At 38.5% G+C, this 18,168-nt stretch overlaps 1 protein-coding gene across 2 annotated transcripts in view; it reads left to right on the forward strand.

Moving 5' to 3' along the window:
* The window catches only part of LOC117421257 (terminal uridylyltransferase 7-like), a 38,892-nt gene extending 22,430 nt beyond the window's left edge, over positions 1 to 16,462 (forward strand). Inside the window, exons 16-29 of one of the 2 annotated variants that reach the window (XM_059025219.1) lie at positions 2,330 to 2,430; positions 4,513 to 4,570; positions 4,671 to 4,774; positions 4,958 to 5,047; positions 6,547 to 6,660; positions 7,057 to 7,134; positions 7,286 to 7,463; positions 9,078 to 9,125; positions 12,326 to 12,417; positions 12,723 to 12,838; positions 13,202 to 13,467; positions 14,711 to 14,790; positions 15,283 to 15,328; positions 15,701 to 16,462. In XM_059025219.1, the coding sequence (XP_058881202.1) occupies positions 2,330 to 2,430; positions 4,513 to 4,570; positions 4,671 to 4,774; positions 4,958 to 5,047; positions 6,547 to 6,660; positions 7,057 to 7,134; positions 7,286 to 7,463; positions 9,078 to 9,125; positions 12,326 to 12,417; positions 12,723 to 12,838; positions 13,202 to 13,467; positions 14,711 to 14,790; positions 15,283 to 15,328; positions 15,701 to 15,762 (1,433 nt within the window). In that variant the 3' untranslated portion in view covers positions 15,763 to 16,462. The remainder of the gene's footprint in view (positions 1 to 2,329; positions 2,431 to 4,512; positions 4,571 to 4,670; positions 4,775 to 4,957; positions 5,048 to 6,546; positions 6,661 to 7,056; positions 7,135 to 7,285; positions 7,464 to 9,077; positions 9,126 to 12,325; positions 12,418 to 12,722; positions 12,839 to 13,201; positions 13,468 to 14,710; positions 14,791 to 15,282; positions 15,329 to 15,700) is intronic. The other variant, XM_059025223.1, reaches the window with a different exon arrangement.
* Positions 16,463 to 18,168: the final 1,706 nt, after the last annotated feature.

An 18,168-nucleotide genomic window follows, 5' to 3' on the forward strand; every position in this document is an offset into this window, starting at 1 on the left:
CAGAGCAGGAGAAGGGTACAAGAAAATTTCAAAGACGCTGATTATCCCTCTCAGCAAAGTGAAGTCCATCATTAAGAAGTGGAAGATGGATCATACCACCCAGACACTACCCAGATCAGGTTGCCCTCCCAAACTGAGCAGCCGGGCAAGAAGGAAACTGGTTTGGGATGTCACTCTGAAGCCAACAATGACCTTGAGAGATCTGCAAAGTTCTGTGTCTGAGATGGGAGTCAGTGTTCACACATCAACAATAAGCCAGTCCCTACACAAAGCTGGCCTGTATGGACAGGTGGCAAGAAAGAAGCCATTACTCAAAAAGCCTCATCTTAACCCTTTGCGGTCCATTGTCGGACTGGGTCCGACATTGCAATTATTCCTCACAGGTCCTTTGTCGGACTGGGTCCGACATCATTATAGCAACGCAATAAACGGGTGTTTAGTCGTTTTTTCTCTGGAAAAAGCCGAGAAAACCATTCAATTGCCGAGTGGGAGCGACAGGAGCCGAGACAAGTCGGGGGGGGAAAAAAAAAAAGGCGTGAATAGTCATACATGGTATCAGGTATCAGATAATGGGCGTCCATAGTAAACAAGCTGGCTAAGTGCGTCAGCGCACTGAGACTATCATGGACATTTGCAGAGCTTTTTTCAGATGTTATAGTAATAAAATAATGACTTGGATCGCATTATTGAGGAGTTTGGTGATAAAACGAGTGATCTGGAGATGATCGATCGGTATGTACGACTATTATTATTATTATTATTTATTTCTTACATAGCTGAACGCTATAGCAAACAAAAGGCTGGGGCGGGGCTGGAGATGCCTAGTGTGTGCTTTGTTGATATGCAGGGCCATTTAAACCCGTTTGACTGTGAAAAAAAAAACTTTTAAACAGCGCGTATAAAATTAACTGCGCGTGTGAATTAATTAGACCTGGCGTGCCTGACGCGCGATTAATAAATGGACCGCAAAGGGTTAAAGCACGTATGGAGTTTGCGAAAAAGCATGTAGATGATACTGCAGACATGTGGAAAAAGGTTTTGTGGTCAGACAAGACAAAAATTTTATTTTTTGGTCTAAATTCCAAGCGTTACGTCTGGCGCAAGCCCAACATTGCACATCGCCCAGTCAACACCATCCACTGGAGTGGTTGAACAAGAAGAGAATTAATTTTCTTGAGTGGCCCAGTCAAAGTCCTGACTTGAATCCAATTGAAAATCTATGGCGAGACTTGAAGATTGCAGTCCATCGACGATCCCCAACAAACTTCTCAGAACTGGAGCAATTTTCACTTGAAGAATGGGCAAAAATTTCACCATCATACTGTGCAAAGCTAGTAGAGACCTATCCACAAAGACTCGTAGCAGTAATTGCTGCAAAAGCTGCTTCTACCAAGTACTGACTTAAGGGGCTGAATACTTCTGCAACCAGTAAATTTCATTTTGTACATTTTCTTTGCAAGTTTTGCTAACATTTAACCTCCTCCTCATATAAGTGTTCAGTTTAACCACTACAGCTTTGAATAAACAAATTAGTTTTTCAACAAAATGTGACATTATTGGTAGGGGGTGAATACTTCTGCAAACCACTGTATATATGTGCGTATAATGTGTTTATATATATATATATATATATATATATGTACATGTGTGTGTAAATATATAAATGCATATTCTAGCCATTTGACTTGTATTGCTGCATAATGAAGATGGTGGTGGGGAGCAGAGCATGTGGGCAGAGCAGGGAAGTTGAATTTACTTTATTTGGCACAACACATGCACTGCTCAGGAAATTGTGGAGTGGGTTTGGGATATTTTCTCGCTCCCAATCTTGTCTTTAATTACTGTATTAGTTTTACATTTTAGATAATAAATTTCAGTAATCAGTAAACGGGCATCACGCTCTGTGTGTGACACTGTGTTAGTGTCACATAGAGAGCGAGTGAGTCCCTCCCTTGATTACTGAAATTTACTGACAATGACACCCCTCCCCCCCTCCCCTCAGTGACACACAATTAAACATGTAATAATCCAGGTTAAAAAAAAAAACAAACGGGAGAGGTAGAGAGAAGTGTGAGAGACTCCACAATCAATTGAGAGCGAGATATCATTTTTGAAAGGCCACCCAAGCCAGGTAATTAGCCTGAGACGGGGATTTAAAAGTATCAGAGCGTGAGTTGAGCGAACTGTGGAATTAAATGCTGTGGAGCTGAGCGGATTCAAGTATGATTGAGCAATGAGCTGGATTTTAGACTGCTCTGCTCACATGCTCTGGTGGAGAGGTATTGTATAACTCTCATTAACTTGTGCTGCCTTCTGCTTTTTGTTAAAGGAGCTAAACTGAGCCTCTTTGGTTCTTCCAAAAATGGATTTGGGTTCAAACAGAGTGATCTTGACGTTTGCATGACGTTTGAAGGAAAGGAGACCGCAGAGGTAATGTTGATGATCCAGATCAGCTGCTACATCTTTTTTAAATATACAGTATACTTGTCTGACCTCTGTAGGCTTGTATGATAACTTCTACACAGTTGTGCAAAAAAAGGAAGCCACTTGACCGACCCCCTGTACACAATACTAGAAACACTTGTTTTAAGTTATCAAATGGGATGAAGCTGTCAAAGCTATGGTTTTTCCAATTATTTTATAAAGCTTTATTTTTTGATGCTTAATTGGAAGTCCTTGTGAATGCAAATGTACTAATCAGTATTTTGTAACGTGATTGTGGTGCTTCATTGCATGGAAAGCACTCTTTTTAAATGTTAGGATCAGACAGAAAAGTGGACACATGCTGCTGCCGTTATACAGTGCCTATAGTAAGTATTCACCCCCCCCTTGGACATTTTCAGTTTGTGTTACAATCTGAAATCTTGATGCATTTAAATGGGATTTTGTTTTCTTTGATTTACACAACCTACTCAACACTTTGAAGAGGAAAGAGAATTTTTATTGTGAAACAGTTAATGAAAAATAAAAAAAACTGAAATGTCTTGGTTAGATAAGTATTCACCTCCCTAAGTCAATAATTGGTAGAACCACCTTTAGCAGCAATTACAGCTGTGAGTCTTTTGGGGTAAGTCTCTACCAGGTTTGCACATTTGGATTGTGTAATATTCGCCCATTCTTCTTGGCAGAATTGTTCAAGCTCTGTCAAGTTGGATGGGGATCGTTGGTGGACAGCAATCTTCAAGCTTTGTCACAGATTCTCAATCAGATTCAAGTCTGTGCTTTGACTGGGCCACTCTAGGACATTCACTTTCTTGTTTTTAAGCCACTCCAATATCTCTTTGGCTTTGAGCTTGGGTTCATTGTCCTGCTGAAAGGTGAATCTCTGTTCCAGTCTTAGGTCTTTTGCAGACTGAAGCAAGTTTTCCTCAAGGATTTGCCTGTATTTAGCTCCATCCATTTTGCCTTCTACCCTGACAAGCTTCCCAGGCCCTGCCGATAAAAAGCATCCCCATAGCATGATGCTGCCACCACCATGCTTCACAGTAGGGATGGTGTTACCTGGGTGATGTGCTGTGTTGGGTTTGCGCCAGACATAACGCTTTGCATTTAGGCCAAATAGTTCAATTTTTGTTTCATCGGACCACAGAGTCTTTTGCCACATCTTTTCAGTTTCCCCCACTTGCCTTTTTGCAAATTCCAAGCAGGATTTTACATGGGCTTCCATACAGGCCAGATTTGTGGAGTACCTGAGCTATTGTTGACACATGGACAGTTTTTTTCATCTCTGCCATGGAACGCTGTAGGTCTTTCAGAGTTGTCATTGGCCTCTTGCTGGCTTCTCTGACCAATGCCCTTCTTACCTGGCCGCTCAGTTTGGGAGGACGGCCTGCTCTAAGCAGATTCCGGGTGGTGCCGTATACCTTCCACTTCTTAATGATCAACTTGACTGTGCTCCTAGGGATATTCAATGCCTCTGAAATCTTTTTATACCCCTCCCCTGATCTGTGCCTTTCCACAACTTTATCCCGGAGTTGTTTTGAAAGCTCCTTGGTGTTCATGGTAGTATCATTGCTTTGAATGCACTACCCAACTGTGGGACCTTACAGAGACAGGTGTATTTAATCTAAAAACAATATGAACCACTATTATTGCTCACAGATGGACTCCATTTAACTTATTGTGTGAATTCTGAACGTAATTGTTTGCATCTGAGCTTATTTATGAGTGTCATAGCAAAGGGGGTAAATACTGATCTAATGAAGACTTTTCAGGTTTTTATTTTTAATTGATTTGTTTTTTCACTCTCCCATTTTTTCACACATTGAAAGTGTTGAGTAGGTTGTGTAAAACAAAGGAAAAAAAATCCCATTTAAATGCATCAAGATTTCAGGTTGTAACACAACAAACTGTGAAAACGTCCAAGGGGGGTGAATACCTACTATAGGCACTGTATATACTCTGCTACAGTCCTATATTCAGCCATGAGTTTTCTTTTTAAAATAAAAGTGTTTAGGAAGTGATGTTACTAGACCAGTTTGTATAATGTTTATTTCAATATCTTTGTTATAGGGACTGGACTGCATAAGGATTATTGAGAATTTGGCCAAAGTGCTCAGAAAGCATCCAGGTATGGAGTTTTAAATGTGAATATATGGCTAGGAAATCTATTGTGAACTGTTTAAATGTCTGTGTTAAAGGTAACCCTTATTTTTGTATGTATCTTGTAGGTCTACGGAACATTCTGCCTATTACAACAGCTAAAGTGCCCATTGTAAAATTTGTCCACATGAGGACTGGTTTGGAGGGAGACATTAGTTTGTACAATACTCTGGTAAGAACTTTTTTGTATTATTAAATGTTTTCTTGTACTGTGTACACATGATTTTTTAATTTTTTGTATTGTATACATTTTTCAGAAAAGGGGTCCTAGCTTCAAAGGCAGATTATTTCATATATTATAAATGCTTAATTGAAATAAAGCTGAGAAATTCCTTTTCTATTTTGTTCAAATAAGGCTCTCCATAACACAAGACTGCTTGCTGCTTATGCCAGTATTGATCCGAGAGTGAAATACCTGTGCTACACCATGAAGGTTTTTTCAAAGGTAAGAGTTGTGGACTAGATGTATTTTTATTCCCAGACTACCTGTTCTGGTGAAAGAGTGTAATCTGCAAACACTAAATCCCATTAAACAGGAGGCAACTTTATGGAAATAGTTGTACAAGACTATTTGTCTAACACTAGAACCACCACCAGGTTTATGCCTAGAACCGCCAGCAGTAGTCATTTTGACAGGTACATTTTAAACAGCTTAGATATAAAAATGAAACACAAACTGTCAGATACCACTGAAAAGTTGTATTTATGAACATCATATCTAACATTTTCATAACAGAAACACCGTATTTAAATTTAAAAATAAACGTAAAAGGCTTTATTTTCAAAATTAGCGCATGTAATGCATGACGTGAAAAAATGAAAAACTCTAATAAAATAAACATTTCAAAAGATGATATTGTGTAAACAGGTGTAAACTGCTACATGTACATACGAAATTGTGAAAACTAAGTCATTATTTATAAAAATAACATAAGGCTTTTTTTTCACATTACCCTACTGCCTAGCACGACTTGAAAAAATGAAAAAAACTATAATATAATAAACATTTCAAAATATTGTGTAACCAGCTGTAAACTGGTTATATGTAGGCCTACATAAATAATTGTAAAATAAAAATAATTGTTAATAAATAACATAAATCGGTTCTCATTGTGTAACGGGAATGCGCATTCAGGGAAACCATACTTCAGAGTAGCCCCCATATTAGCACAATCCACACAGATGTAACGCTTATCAACTTGTGTGCTTTTACCACATACTGCTCACACTGGGCACAGATATCAGAAGTTTTATTTTTACTGCATTTAGTTACCTGTCATTTGTTTTCTGTTGCGTGTGTCACTTGGTGCGCACTGAATCCAGGTTGAGCTGCGTTTCCTGCCGCTTTGCAGTTTTCTGATCGAAATGTTTCTGCCAAAGCTTCGTGGCTAGCATCATAAGAGATCTCTCCTACTGATATTTTCCCCGGTGTATTCATTGTACAAAACAAAGAAATTGATGGCTGCCATGTCCAGTACATTGTAAAATACAGCAACTGGACACCGGTGATTTGCTTTCAGGGAGTACTACGTTTTGCACAGATGGTGGAAACTGTCTTCTTGCTTTGTTTACTGTTCCAGCCAGGCTGTTTTTTTTTTTTTTTTTTCTTCAACTGTTTTGCTAATTACAGTGAAATTTAAAAAAAAAATGTATTGGTAACATTCATCCCTTTTCCTAAGCCTGTTTACATCAGCCTAACACATTGACAGCCAGGGTATTTAATACAGACAAGAACAGACAACAGCAGATCTTAAACACACGCAGAGTAATTGAAAACCGTCAAAGTGACTACCGTGGCAGTTCTAGTGTTAAGCCATTTGGGTGAAAATTGCTTTATTCAATGTCACATTTAAATAACTACTTCAGGAATACTAGGCAGTTTTAAGTGTGTGTGTGTGTGTGTATAATTAAAACGTAAATGTTTTACTTGTTTCTTTTTTACAGGTGTGTGATATTGGAGATGCTTCGAGGGGCAGTTTGTCCTCTTATGCTTACACGCTAATGGTGCTCTACTTTCTGCAACAGAGAAAACAGCCAGTCATCCCAGTGCTTCAAGAGGTATTACTTTATACACAATTTTAGATTTGTTAACCATTAACTATTTGTTTGTTTGTTTATTAATTTTTTTTAATGTATTCTCATTTTGTTGCTCATTAATGAACATTTCTGTACTGTGGGTGTTGTCGAGTGATTGAAAACAAGACATTTTGCTTCTGAATTGAAAGTGATGGTCTCAGAGTCGAATGGGCCAAAGTTCAAGTATATTTTCCTCTAGAGGAATTATCACTTTTTGACATCACTACTGTGGTATTATGCTTTTTTTTAATGGCAAATATAGCCTTCATCTGTGTGTGTGTGTGTATATATATATATATATATATATATATATATATATATATATATATATATATATATATATATATATATATATATATATATGTTGTTTTTTTTAAGATTTATGATGGTCCCGGAAAACCTGAGGAGATCGTTGATGGTTGGAATGTGTACTTCTTTGATGATCTTTCAAACCTGGTAAGTTCAGGGTTTATGACATTTCATTGTTTTTGAGGAAGGAGGAAGTATGTTGAACATCATTCGGTGCAGTGTAGTTAAAATACCTAAAATTGGGTAAAACTTGCTTTATCAATATTAACTGTTTTCTTTTGATTATTGTAATATGCAGTCAAACAGGTGGCCCCAGTTTGGAAAAAATACTGAATCAGTGGGAGAGCTGTGGCTGGGAATGCTTCAGTTCTATACCGAGGAGTTTGACTTCAAAGAGCACGTCATTAGTATCAGGAGAAAGAAACTGCTCACGACCTTCAAGAAACAGTGGACATCAAAGTACATTGTTATCGAAGGTAGGGTTTAAAGGAAAATGTGTGCTGCTGCAGTTTGTGTTGTGTTTTGTGTAGGCAGGTTGAGAGGTTTCAGCAAATAGAGTCTTGCATTTTAAGGCTAATGCATAAGAAATTGCTTTGATCTGTTATGGAAAAAAATGTGTTTTCAGGATGACTATTACACAAAATACTACAGATTAAACACTTGGCAGATTACAGTACTCTGAAGTACAGGATTAAATGCAGTAAAATAGGGGGCAGAGAAGAGCAAGTAAAGCGCCTTTAAGGAAGGGTGATAAATGTCCCAGGGGAAAAACAGAGGAGTTCTACAGGTGCTGTCTGAAGAGTTGAGTCTTAAGGAGGTGCCGGAATGTGGTCAGGGTCTGGGCAGTCCTGACATCTGTAGGAAGGTCATTCCACCACTGCGGAGCGAGGGTGGAGAAGGAGCGGACTCTGGAGGCAGGGGAGCGTAGAGGAGGTAGAGCCAGTCTTCTAGTGCAGGCGGAGCAGAGGTGTCGAGTGGGGGTGTAGGGAGCTGGGTGCAGTCTGGTCAAGGCATCTGTAGGCTAGTAGAAGAGTCTTGAACTGGATGCGAGCGGTGATCGGGAGCCAGTGGAGTGAGCGGAGTAGTGGAGTTGCTTGGGAGAAGCGAGGCAGAGAGAACACCAGGCCGGCAGCGGAGTTCTGGATGAGGTGGAGCGGACGGGTGGCGGACGCAGGGAGGCCAGTCGGGAGGGAGTTGCAGTTGTCTAGGCGGGAGAGTACCAAGGCCTAGACCAGGAGCTGGGTGGCGTAGTTGGTGAGGAAGGGTCGGATTCTTCGGATGTTGCTCAGGAAGAATCGGCAAGTGCGTGCCAGAGTGGAGATGTGCTGGGAATAAGAGAGGCAGGGGTCCAGGGTGACTCCAAGGTTCTTCGCGGAGGAAGAGGGAGAGAGTGTGGTAGATTCCAGAGGAACGGAGGTCAGATTTAGAGAGGTTGAGTTTGAGGTGATGCGAGTGCATCCAGGAGGAAATAGCAGACAGACAGGTAGAGATACGGGAGGGGGTGGTGGAGTAAGAGGTGGGGAAGGAGAGGAAAATCTGAGCATCATCAGCATAGAAATGGTATGAGAAACCATAGGATGCGATGAGGGGGCCCAGGGAGCGGGTGTAGAGAGAGAACAGGAGAGGACCCAAGACTGACCCTTGGGGGACTCCTGTTAAGAGAGGGCGAGGTGTGGAGGTTGCTCCATGCCAGGTTACCTGGTAAGTGCGGTTGGAGAGGTAGAAGGAGAACCAGGCCAGAGCAGTGCCAGAGATCCCCAGGTCAGTGAGAGATGATAGTAGAATAGAGTGATCAACAGTGTCAAAGGCAGAAGAGAGGTCAAGGAGAATTAGGACAGAGGAGAGAGAGGCAGCTTGGGCAGACTTTAGTGAGTTGGTGACAGACAGGACAGCGGTTTCAGTGGCGGTTATTACTGGTGAACAAGAAAAAAAAAATGATAGTATTTTTATTGTATGCTTTGTTTTAATAGAACTGAAATGCATTCACAAATACAATAGTTTGATTACCTTCAAAAATTGAATGCACTGTTTGGGTTCTCAACCATAACCTTATCAATTGCATATTCACTGAATTGTAACTTTTATTATAGATCCCTTTGACTTGAACCACAATCTTGGAGCAGGATTGTCCAGAAAGAGTAAGCATTTTGACATTTTTATTTGTATATACTGTAGTTTCCTTAGTATAATGCGCACTTATTTACATATTATTGAGGCTCATGAAGAGGATGCGTTGAATTTGAACGTGCAGCGAACACAGGAGCACACATGTTGCACGCATAATTCCCTTGTGTATGTTGCAGAGCACAGCCGAGGTGAAAGCAGGAGAAGACGCCACTAAAACTAATAATATTGAAACATACAGACTTCCTGAAAAGCATGCAAGAGCTGTTAGCAATTGAACTCGGTATTTAATCAATGAGACCCTATAAGAATTTCTGCAACTAGTGAAATGGAATAAACAAATGTATTTTTGCTCAATGTCTTCTTTTTGCTAATAATACCATATTACTGGATTCTGCCAAGTCAATGCCCTGGTTTGAAAGATGCCCCCCCCCCCCCCCCCCCCCCAACTTTTAACTGAAAGTAACATTTTCACCATTCATTTCTGTTTTTTAATAACCATGTGCAAGTAATGCCTGAGTGGAAATATCATGACTTACATGAAGTTGCTCTGTGTATTAATGATTCAGACAATTACTTGCATCATCAATAATGAGGGTTCAGGTGACGAAGACGTGGAGTTTGGCGGTTTCAAATCCGAGGATACAGACTCCGCAGTCTGATTGATTACGCTTTCCTGTTACGCTACACTCCATATTTTGGATTATTTAAAACACATTTTAGACACTGCAAGAGCTTGTAACAGGCATTTTGTATTGAAGAATTTAATGTTTTAGTGCTACGTTAACGTATTATTTCGTGTTGTGTTTTCACACTGGACACTCCCAATTTCTTACTTAGAGGTTATGTAAAGCCATTTATTTTAGTGGACAGAAAATGTCACTTGTTTCATATATTTTTTAAATGTAGCTACTTTTATTCTTACGTTTTTCACCTACTAATGTGCTTCCCTTTCAAGTAGGGAATATCAACCATTACAAATGGGTGTTTCCCCTTTAACCCTTTGCGGTCCATTTATTCAGCGCGTCTCAGGCGCGTCAGGTCCAATTTATTTTCACACACGCAGTTTATTTTAGACTCGCTGTTTAAAAGTGTTTTTTTTTTCACCGTAAAACAGGTTTAAAAGGCTCTGCATATCAACAGGACACTCAGTACTGCATCTCCAGCCCCGCCCCACCCCTTGTTTGCTATATTTTTCACATACCTCTTAATAATAGTACATACCGATAAATCATCTCCTGATCACTCGTTTTATCACCAAACTCCTCAATAATGCGATCCAAGTCATTATTTTATTACTATAACATCTAAAAAAAGCTCTGCAAATGTCTGTGGTGTTCTTTGAGCGCTGGATGCAGAAGCAGCTATCTTGTTTGTTTATGTCTGTGTTATCTATGTGGTGTCGGGGCTATCTGTATTCATGAGATACGCCCATTTTTTAAAAATTTTTTGTATTTCAGACCACCGTTTAAATTAGATCACTAGCTGCACATGCTTCATGCGGTCATTGAGAATCCGCTAACACACAACTTTAGCAACATCATAACTCAATTTAAACATTCCAGCAACTTTGCTAAAAGGTTGTGTGTCAGTGGGAACTAAGTAACAGTTTTGTTTTATTACAAAATTACACTGTATTGTACACGCTCAAGTATAAAGCGAAAGTATTATTAGTCTTTTTAGATGCACTGGTTAACAAGGATAAGGTATGCAAAACGTTGGAAAATGAACAAGCAGAAGTACAAATTTGTGTTTTAAAAACGGAATTAGATCTACTATTATTATTATTATTATTATTATTATTATTATTATTATTATTATTATTATTATTAATAGTTAAATCCACAAAGACATCCCTGTAGATATCAGAACACAGGCGTGTAGGCTACTCTTACAGCATAATAATAATAATAATATAGTAATAATAATAATACAAACTTCTAAAATGTTTTTAAAGATGAACAATAAAAGCAGTAAGTATCATTATCAAAAATAATGTATTGTTTAATCTCAAACTCGTACAATGTTAATTCAACAAAACACGTTAAATACACAAAGAGGTTTGTATCTGGCCTACTTTCAGCACACTTAAAATTATCAAAACTTTTAATAACGTAATAATGCATTAAACAAATGTGCATTACATGTAGGTCTACCTTAAATTACGTTTTCTATTATTATTTATTAATCCTGAGAGTCGCTTTCATCGCTGTCACTTATTAGCAGTTCATTACACTCAAGCTCCTCCTCATCTTCCTCAGCTTCAATGGCAATAAGAGAGACCCAGCGTTTATTTACAATATTTGCCAGCAGACGTTTGAGTTTCTACGGCATCAGTGAATTAAAAGAAGAAAAAAAAAAGTACCATGTTTTCACTATGGGAATCTGGTAACCCTAAACTACTCTGATAGAAATTTGGTCAGACACCAAAATCCAAGCTGAACTGGACTAAACTATAATATAAAATATTCAGTCTTCTCAAATTCCTTTGTATAATTCCTACTGCCGGAGAATAGTGCAGTATTGCATAACTGAATACGGCACTATTTTCCTGTTGTAGGCATTAAACAAATGTATTAATTAAATTAATGAAGTGTTCCCCCCAGTTTCCATGCTTTCGTCAACAGCAACATGTAAGAATGTAAAACATGCTATTAAAAACTGGAGCAATACAATACAGGATGCCTTGTAGGCTACTGTAAACATCCGGTTCACAGACCATAGCTAAACTAACCGAGTGCACTTGCAAACTGCGCAGTGAACATAAATAAACTTGGTCCTGAAAGAATGGAAAAGGTCCAAAAAAAACAACCTTTAGCTCGCATCCAAAATAAATCTGTTCATTTGTTTTGATAAGTGTGAACAACAAGTTGATACATTATTATAAACTCAATGAACCAGACTGTCCATTTGAAACAGACCCAGTGTGAATGCAGCCTAATGCATCCATATATATATATATATATATATATATATATATATATATATATGGATGAAAGTCGGTTATGATCAGTTCAGTTTATCAACTCTTGAGTTGCCAGCTTAGTTCCGAGATTGCCAGCGGTTTTTCATTATACAGAAATGCCAGTTTAGGTTTGGTTTTATCGTTTGTCGGTATCATTTGGTTTGGAATTTTATGAAAATGACGGTTTTGGTTTGGTAACTTCATAACTGTTACATCCCTCATTTTTACATGTATTTATCTCTATTATAGTGACAAATTTCATCATGAAAGCATTCATCAATGGCAGAAGAGTCTTTGGTACACCAGTCAAAGTCTTTCCAAGCGAATACCCAACGAAAATGGTATGCTTTCATTTAAATTAAGTGCTTGCACCGCCAGTATATTTTTCACTGCTCCTTTTAAACCCCACCCCCAAACACAATTAACAAAACTAACTTTTCAGTTGGTCTTGTTGAATTGCAGCCTGGAACTTTATTAGTCCTCTGTGGCAGTGACCCCTGATGTTAACAACACACATGTAATAGTGTTGTTTTTTTTTTGTTGTTTTTCTTTAAATATCTCACTCATGACCGACCTGCTAAAATCCCCAAAAAACTAACTCTCTGCAACCCTTTGACCCTCAGTGACATGTAATACTTGTTTTCAGGAATATTTCTTTGACCCTGAAGTGCTGACAGAGGGTGAACTGGCCCCAAATGATAGATGCTGTCGAATCTGTGGAAAGATTGGACACTTTATGAAAGACTGTCCTTTGCGTAGGAAGTATGTATTTTCATAGCTGCATAATTTAAGTGATGCAACCACACCTTTTCACCCAGTGGTGAATTCTTTCTCCTGTGGAAATGCTAAATGTGTTCATATGAACTGATTTTTGACAGATTCTAACAGTGTAATCCTATCAAAAGCTAGAAAGGATGTTTATATATACCTAGTAAAAATGATTTCTATGTTCGGTAATTCAGAAAGATTAAGCACTGTATATTTTAACATCACTATTTCACCACTAGATGCCACCACAGTCCATACTGCATGTGTTGTTGATCGGTGTCATTGTGAGATTTAAAACAATTATATTTCATGATGTTTTAAATTTAAAAGCTGGGGGAATTTCAATTATGTCAACAGATTAAGAAAGAGAGATCGGGGTTATGATGATGATAGGTATCAAAGGCGAAACCTTGAAGACCGAGACATGTCAAACATGGGGAGCTCACCTCAGAAAACGAGGCAGGAGCAGCTGACCTATGAGACGGGGAGGGACAGAACTCCTCGGCAGTGGGCTGAGAAGTGGAGTAAGCAGGAGGACCGCGAGTTGAGAGAGAAGCGCTGCTTCATCTGCGGATCTGAAGGCCACATTAAAAAGGAATGCCCTCAGTACAAGGGTTCTGCAGGTACCACCTTTTAGCAGAATGTTCAGGGGATTACAGTACAAGTTTCATTGTATTATAACACTTACCCAGCTGGCAATCCTTCACATAAATACTGGATACACAACAGTGATCATAATAAGCTGGTGGCAGTGTTGCTCCAAGAGCGCCTGCATCAGAAAGTTACTCCAACTGCAGCCTTCTCATTTGGAAAGCTTAGTCTTGATTCTTATTGAGAATTGTATTTCTATAGCTCAAACTCATGCACCCTGACAGTTTTTGGTAATGCAGACCAATGTCCAGGATGAGTGGTACATTGACCGGTGTGTTGTAATGTGGAGAAAGACTGATGGATGTTTTCAAGCGTGAAAGTCAAAATGCAGTGTACTTGGACAGAATAAATGTGTAATGCAGGTTCAGCATTGAATAAGGGTCTTCTTGAGGACCACATCTAGGAAGTCCTGGAAAAAAACACATTTGCAAATTTGCAGTGGGCTGTTAAAGCAGGGTTGTAAAAGCAACACAACCTGCCAATATATAGTACCTGTGGAGATGGTTATACAGTACATCATGACAAAATGTTTGAATAGTTGTTAAAGCACAAAATTATGGTCATTTGAAGACTGATCTAATTATAGTGTTTAAATTTATAGTGTCTATAAAACTGAGTAATTGTGATCATGAAATTTAATACATAGGCTGCTATTTGTAAAGTTCTCCCTATGGCGCCAGTGCAGTAATTTGAGAGAGCTGACCATAAAAGGTTTTACTTGTGTTAATTTCATTTTCCTTTTAATATCTTTGTAGAAATGCACTATTATATTGGTAAATTTAGATCTGGCATTGTCACTAATGACTAGAGCAGGGGTGTCAAACTCCAGTCATCGAGGCCTCGGGGTCTTCTGGTTTTCATTTCAACCTAAGCTCTCAATTAACAGAATTGCTCTAATTATTTGTTCAATTTGACATATTTACTATTTTTTAAATTTATTTTGCAGTTGATTATTTTAAAAATACACTTGATTCAAGGTACACTACCTATAAAACATTTTGTGGTGTGAAGGTGTTACATTTGTCCATTTAATCAAATAATTAGACCAATTACGTAATTGAGAGCTCAGGTGGAACGAAAGCCAGAAGACACTGCGGCCCTCCAGGAACGGAGTTTGACACCGCTGGACTACAGGGTTTTAAATGTACTGGTAGGTAATTTTGTACATATACAGGTATATGACTGATTTAATTGTATGCCTTTTTCTAATTACAGGTGTTTCTAAACCTGGCAGTATTTCATTTTCTACATCGCCATCTGCTCCAAGTAATTTAAAGAATTCAAAAGTGAATCAGGTAACTACTGTAATGTCTTTAATTGCATTATTGGTACAGTATGTGTCCTGAATTAAGCTAAAAAATGAATAAAGCAAAAATTCAAATATGCCATGTTGTACAAATGCAACATATTCTGGGTAAAACTCTTAGGGTCTGATTCAAACTGCACTGAATACACTGGCAAATTATGGTCCGATTACATATCTAAACTGTGGAACCCCTGGTTGTTAACTGCACTACTGTAGGGAAGACGAGGAAGAATTGTGAGCTGCACTAATTCTGTTGTGGGATTTTTTTTTGGGTCACAAACTGAAATGCAGAATTCTGACAAGTTGTCTGGCACTATAGTAGATCACCCACTGTGCCAGAGTGTGTAATTATTAGGTCTTTCTTTTACCTAATTTCATTGGAATTTACATGTCGGTTTTTACAAATGGTGATAGATTTGTGGGATCTACGTGATTAATGATTGGGTCCCCATATCAATATGTTCTTATTTTGTATCTTCAGGGTACATCTCTGCAGAAGCAAAAAGTGTTCTTAAGCCCTCAGACAGGTTTGTAGTCTTTTTTTTATTGCATGTTGGATACCAGTTTTATTTGTAGACTTTTTCTTTTGGGAAACATAATTTTGGGGTATATAAATAACTAGTCTTGTAATTCCTTCATTTTAAACTGGAAAATTAGAAGATGCTAACAAATTACTGATTTGTGTAGCTGGCTTCAGTCTCTTTAAACATGTATGCATTTAATTAAATGTTTCCCTGCCTAGTTTCATATTTAGTAAATTTTTTATATTTTATTGTGTAATTGACAAGAAAAAAAAAAAAATTTCCTGTCAATGAAATAAAATAAACTATTGGTTATGATTAGCATAAAACTATTTTATACATACTATTGAGGCACAGTAAGGATTTAATTTTTTTCAGGCAGCCTTGTAAACAAGCACATGACTCAGGGAAGATCAGCACAAAAATGGAATCAAGACTGATGAGGCAAGATGGTCTCTACTAAGATATATTTTAAACACATTTTGGTTGGTCTAATATATAACTGTACAAAACTCATTTTTGATTTATTAAATCTAGGCCAGCATCATTGTAAAACAAATCTCCATGATTGATAACCTAAGCCAAAAGATGATGTTTTAAGTTTAAAAGTTTTTATCCAGCCCCTCGGATGGGGAATTTGTTCTTATTCCTAATAATTAATGTTTTAAGCAAAAGCCATGATGCATGTCATTTGTGTATTTGCTGAGGTGTAACGCAACATTTTTTTAAATATTTTTTTCTTGTCTTTTAAATTCATGAACTAATTTGGTTGTATTTCAACTGTACTATAAAGAACAGGCAAGTCTATTGTAAGGACTGCATAAATGTTATTTTCCTTTAAGGTATTAGAGTAGTAATAAGTGTGCATTTAATGTTTTAAGAATAATGAAATTAACTTGGACAAATAAGGAAGGCCTCTCACAAAATCAGTGAATTACGTATGAACTTTTGACTGGTTTTATGTTGAGTTTTGGTATAACATTAGTTTTGTTTCGCTTGATTTCAATTGCCACTGCGCTTTTGTTAAAAAAAAAAAACAGACAAAGATTGTGGAGCTTGCCTCCAGGCTGAAATTGCTGCTATGATTTTATTTACCAGTGTCTGAAACCTATGACAAATAAAACTTCTTAAGAAAAACAATGTTTTTGAAGTTGTGTATTATTAAAAATGAGTAGAGTCAAAATTCTACTCATTGTATAATGCTGTATGACAAACACCTGAAAGCTTTAGGTATGAAGGAGGTTTATAATGGAATCTAAAATAATCTAAATTGTTGGTGGGGGGGTGTGATGGATGCGAGTGGTGTGTGAATAAATAACAGTCCTGAAATAAAAAATAAAATAAACGTCCCCTTTACCGGGGGGGGGGGGGGGGACACAGCTGGCTGACAAACAAAAATACAAAAAGAAACAAAGTGTCCACAATGAAATCCTGAGTGTCCTGTGCATGAAAGTGCTCTGTAAGCCACACGGGGTGTGCTGATGTTGGTGAAGGGAAGGTAGTGCTCTGTGATCTGGAACTGGCTCCGTGGCTGCAGTTCCGCACTCCTACTCCGCCTCTGAAAACACACAACAAACAACACGTAATCCAAAAAATACAACGCTCCGGCTGGTGGCTCAGTTTCTCAGCGCAAGAGGAGGAATTGACGTAGCTGCTTCCCCTTGTACCCAGCAAACTCCTCCCTGCAGTCAATGCGTCGCCATGGTTTCTCCAATAGAGCGCTGCCCCGCAGCTGACTGCAATGGAATCGTCCTGAGTACTTGCAGCTACCGCGCCCCTCCTAATATGGTCACCTTCCGGTTTCCACCTACCACCAAGGTGGCAGATCTAGGAGGCAGCTTACCTTCCCCCTTACGCAGTGCCCTTTCTAATCGGGAGGGAGATTTACAGTATCGATCCTTTCTGTCTCTCTCACAGGGGGTCTACTCCAATACTGCATAAACAGCCAGTCCTCCTAGCACTTCACATACTGCTGCACAACTGCCTAATCAAACCTAAAACATTTATGGAATGTTCTTTGTTCTGGGGTCATCTTTGGCTTCCTTAGTCTCCCTTACAGACAGCGACCTCTGATGTAGGAATGACTTGGAGTGGCTGTACTTGCCTTACACACACTACTTTAGTATTTGTTTTTCTGAATATATATATTTAGGCACTGCAATAATCATTTTTATATAGCACCTTTCATGTACAAACATCACAAAGCACTGTGCAGTTCAATAAAATACATAGCAGACTCTGACAAGCTGGCTTTAGTGGTTACGTCAGACCAGAAAGGCGTACACAGACAGACAGTAGTTGGTAGTGAATCTGAGACGCTGCTGCGCTCCAGTGTTTTATTAACACACAGAAAATAAAAAGATTGAACAAAACGGAAGACAGGACATGGCACTTTACACCAAAATAAATACACAAAACGGACTAACACTTAAACAAACGATGGGCTAACAGACAAACAAACACGGTGAGTAAAAATAAACAAACAAGTATCGTGCTGGTCCTACCAGCATGCAATAGCAATTGATATTTCTTACTTTATTTCTCCTCTCTCTCCCGTTCCCGACTCACCGAACACCCAACCCTGAGTGAGTAAAACGTGCATCTATATATACTGTTGTGCCGGGATTCAATTACTAATTAATTATTCACTTGAATCCCAGCACGTGAACTAAATTATGTGCAACCCCGTGCTCACATATTAAATACTTTCAAGTGCACGTGAAGTGCAATCCCCATGCCTAAATACAATTATACATTTTAAATAACTTGTACTACACACAACCATTTATATCCCGTGCAGCCATCTCTATACACCAACATTAACACATGCAACATACAACATAAAT

This window comes from Acipenser ruthenus, chromosome 1 (genome assembly GCF_902713425.1).
Source record: "Acipenser ruthenus chromosome 1, fAciRut3.2 maternal haplotype, whole genome shotgun sequence".
Lineage (NCBI taxonomy): Eukaryota > Metazoa > Chordata > Actinopteri > Acipenseriformes > Acipenseridae > Acipenser > Acipenser ruthenus.